General features: G+C 42.0%; 1 protein-coding gene across 1 annotated transcript in view; it reads left to right on the forward strand.

The window, feature by feature from the left end:
• T265_14845 (hypothetical protein) overlaps positions 1–926 on the forward strand; it is a gene marked incomplete at both ends in the record, with an annotated part of 21,927 nt that extends 21,001 nt beyond the window's left edge. The window contains one exon of the mRNA XM_009175522.1: positions 736–926. Within this exon, the coding sequence (XP_009173786.1) occupies positions 736–926 (191 nt within the window). The remainder of the gene's footprint in view (positions 1–735) is intronic.
• Between the last annotated feature and the right edge of the window lie 1,881 nt (positions 927–2,807).

Genomic DNA, 2,807 nt, shown 5'->3' on the forward strand with positions numbered 1-2,807 from the left:
GGCTTTCTCAGTGTCTAGAATAACCAAGGAAGCGTAAATCCATTGATCAATTGTTCCTTGATTATCAGGAGGGACGCATTTATGATTCTTTTGCATTTAAATCTAAACTCGCATCGGGACACTGTCAAGTCTTCAGTGGTTGAAGACGGTAGCTCACCACCTGAATAAACGCTAACACAGAAACTCACAAAGAATTTCGAGCTTCCATTTCACACGGATTCCGCTTTACCGCTAGAACTCAAGCTCTGCTACTGCCGAGAAGTCCATCCTACGCAAGAGTAGCTAAGAATGCGGTCCGGCATCAAGACGATATCTGATTGGTCGAAAGTCTGGACCTAACAGCCAATCATGACCCAGTATTGGCCGAATGTCGGTTGCCAATGGCGCATCCAGAACGTGTCAGAATTTCCAGAAAGGCACTGCCGCCTACGCTATATATATGAAGCGGTGCACAACTGTCCCTGACTTCGTTTTGGGTGTTAATATACCTTGTGCACTTTTGGTAGTTGTTTTGACGTGAACGCTATCTTAAGAGGTTCAGACCGTGAACTAAACTGAGAAACATACCGTTACTACACTATGTATAGTGTGACATACACTTTTCAAAGTAAACGGAGAGAAGCTGTTTCCTTCAGAAATTTATCGAAGGGTTTATTCAATAGGTATTTCTTATTGTCACAATCGTTTATCTGGAAGGAATGTGACAAACCTGTGTCATTTTGTGTTCCACTCCAGGTCTGGATTTTCCTTTAATGTGCTGCAAATTAAACGAGAATTTTACAATTCCCAACGCGCAAAACTGCGTCGACCACCCGGATGACAAGAACAGCAACACCAAAATCGGTTGTGCAAAGGTGTTGGAGAAGTATATGGTTTCGATTTTCAACAAGATACTCTACGGATCACTGATACTTTTAGGATTCAACGTAAGTAGACTCCAACGCACTGAATGCCGGATTTTGATGGTATAATTGATCCGGATTTTAGCCACACCAAACACACTGATCGTGGATATTAGTAAGTACCGTAGGATGGTCAAACGAAGAGCGCTGGGTTTCAGGAAGGATCAAAGAACTAGGGAAACTGACGTCTGTCTACGTATTAGGTATCTTTTGTGGCTTCTTTTGACTCTTTTTAGCATTACCAGTAGGCGCGGACGTTTGTATCTTTTGCATCCGTAGTACTTTTCCCCTATGAGGAAAAGCAGACAAAGTGAATGGACTGACGGATTCCACTAAGGAACATCCCACATCTAACAAGAAAGATATGCTTGAATGTGGCAATGTGCCGTAGCGTAGAAGTCCCTATTCGTAACATTATCAAGGTTGATATCATTTGGCGCAGGGTAATCCGAGTAAAATAGCACTAAAACCTCTACCCGAATACTGGGGATAGTACAAATGCTTTTAATCACATTGACCATCAAACTATTACATCACCTTTTGCCTTTTCTGATCCCCTGAGTGCTGAATCCGCGAGCTTTTTACCTGCATGGTGTGGTTGCTGTGAATTATGCAACCCCGTTGAAAGTGTCGTTTTCTCATAATGATTTCCCTCAGCGTCCACATTTCACTGAATGGAATAACCATCTTTATAAAGATTGACAAACTCTTCTAGCACACAATATTAAAAGCAAAACCGGTTGACTCGGAACGCTCCTCAGCGCCTGAAACCAAGGATGTAGCTCGAAGTGGGTTTTTGAACTCTCCTATGGAAGTTCGGCAATTTCGTATGGGTTATTGCTTGCCTAAATAGTTCAATCAAAATTTCAGCCTGATAGAGGGGTCACTCAGCGCTGGAGAGCTCAGAAGCGGTACTTAGTTGTTTATCCTTGTTGAGAATCATCCTACAACATTCTACGACATTCTGGGTTATTTGATCTCTCCAACTTTTCTTGTACGTATAGATTGTGATTAACGCGCATATAAGCGGAATGAGGACCACCCACGAAACGGTCACACAACTCACACCAGGCGTCTGAATTCTTCCCAGCTGTTTGAGTGAAGGCTTCTGAGAAAAATGGCTTACAGAACCATTGGGTTGGCCCCCGTCCAGGCCATTGTATCATTCAAACAAGTTCTTCTGTAGAATCTATTATGGACAATTTTCACTGCAACTTGGAGGGTGACCAGGTCCAAAAATTTTAGTTGATTGATCAACTTGACGACCTATAACAAAAGGACATTTATAGATACGGGAATCGGAGATTTCGCGCAACGTTTTGGTGATAGCATTGGGGTCGGACCACGGACCGTTCGGTGCGTAAATTCACAGTTTAATCACTGAGTTGTCGCAAACTCAATGACTGTGCGGTTTCAACACGGAACGGTTGCTGAAAATTTGTTTTTCTGCCAAAAGGAGTCAGTAATATCCCATCGGACGTCAACTGAATCCGAAACAATTGGCTGACTAAATGTCTCCCGTAGAAAACTTCATGTGGCATGAGCTTAAATTAAATAGTTGATAGTAGCAACTAGCTGTTGAAGTCCAAGAAGAAATATAATAGATTATCAATCGTAGTTTTGGAACAACTGTAATATCCATTTCTTTAAAAACAGCGCTGTCAATTGGATTCCGATACAAGGAGCAAGATGCCGCTTTCCAATTGGTTCATGACACCTGGTTTATTTCAAAGCGCCATCGCTATATTACTTGTACAACCCAATGACAATTCTGATTATGCATATTCTTGCTACTTCTCTAAGGGAACGTAAGTCAGAACTTACTGTCTCTCTGTCCTACTCAGGGCGCTAATCAACTGTTTCTACTTGTTCTCTCCACAATATTACCTTATTATTTTTCTCGAA

Source organism: Opisthorchis viverrini, assembly GCF_000715545.1.
Source record: "Opisthorchis viverrini unplaced genomic scaffold opera_v5_281, whole genome shotgun sequence".
Taxonomy (NCBI): domain Eukaryota; kingdom Metazoa; phylum Platyhelminthes; class Trematoda; order Opisthorchiida; family Opisthorchiidae; genus Opisthorchis; species Opisthorchis viverrini.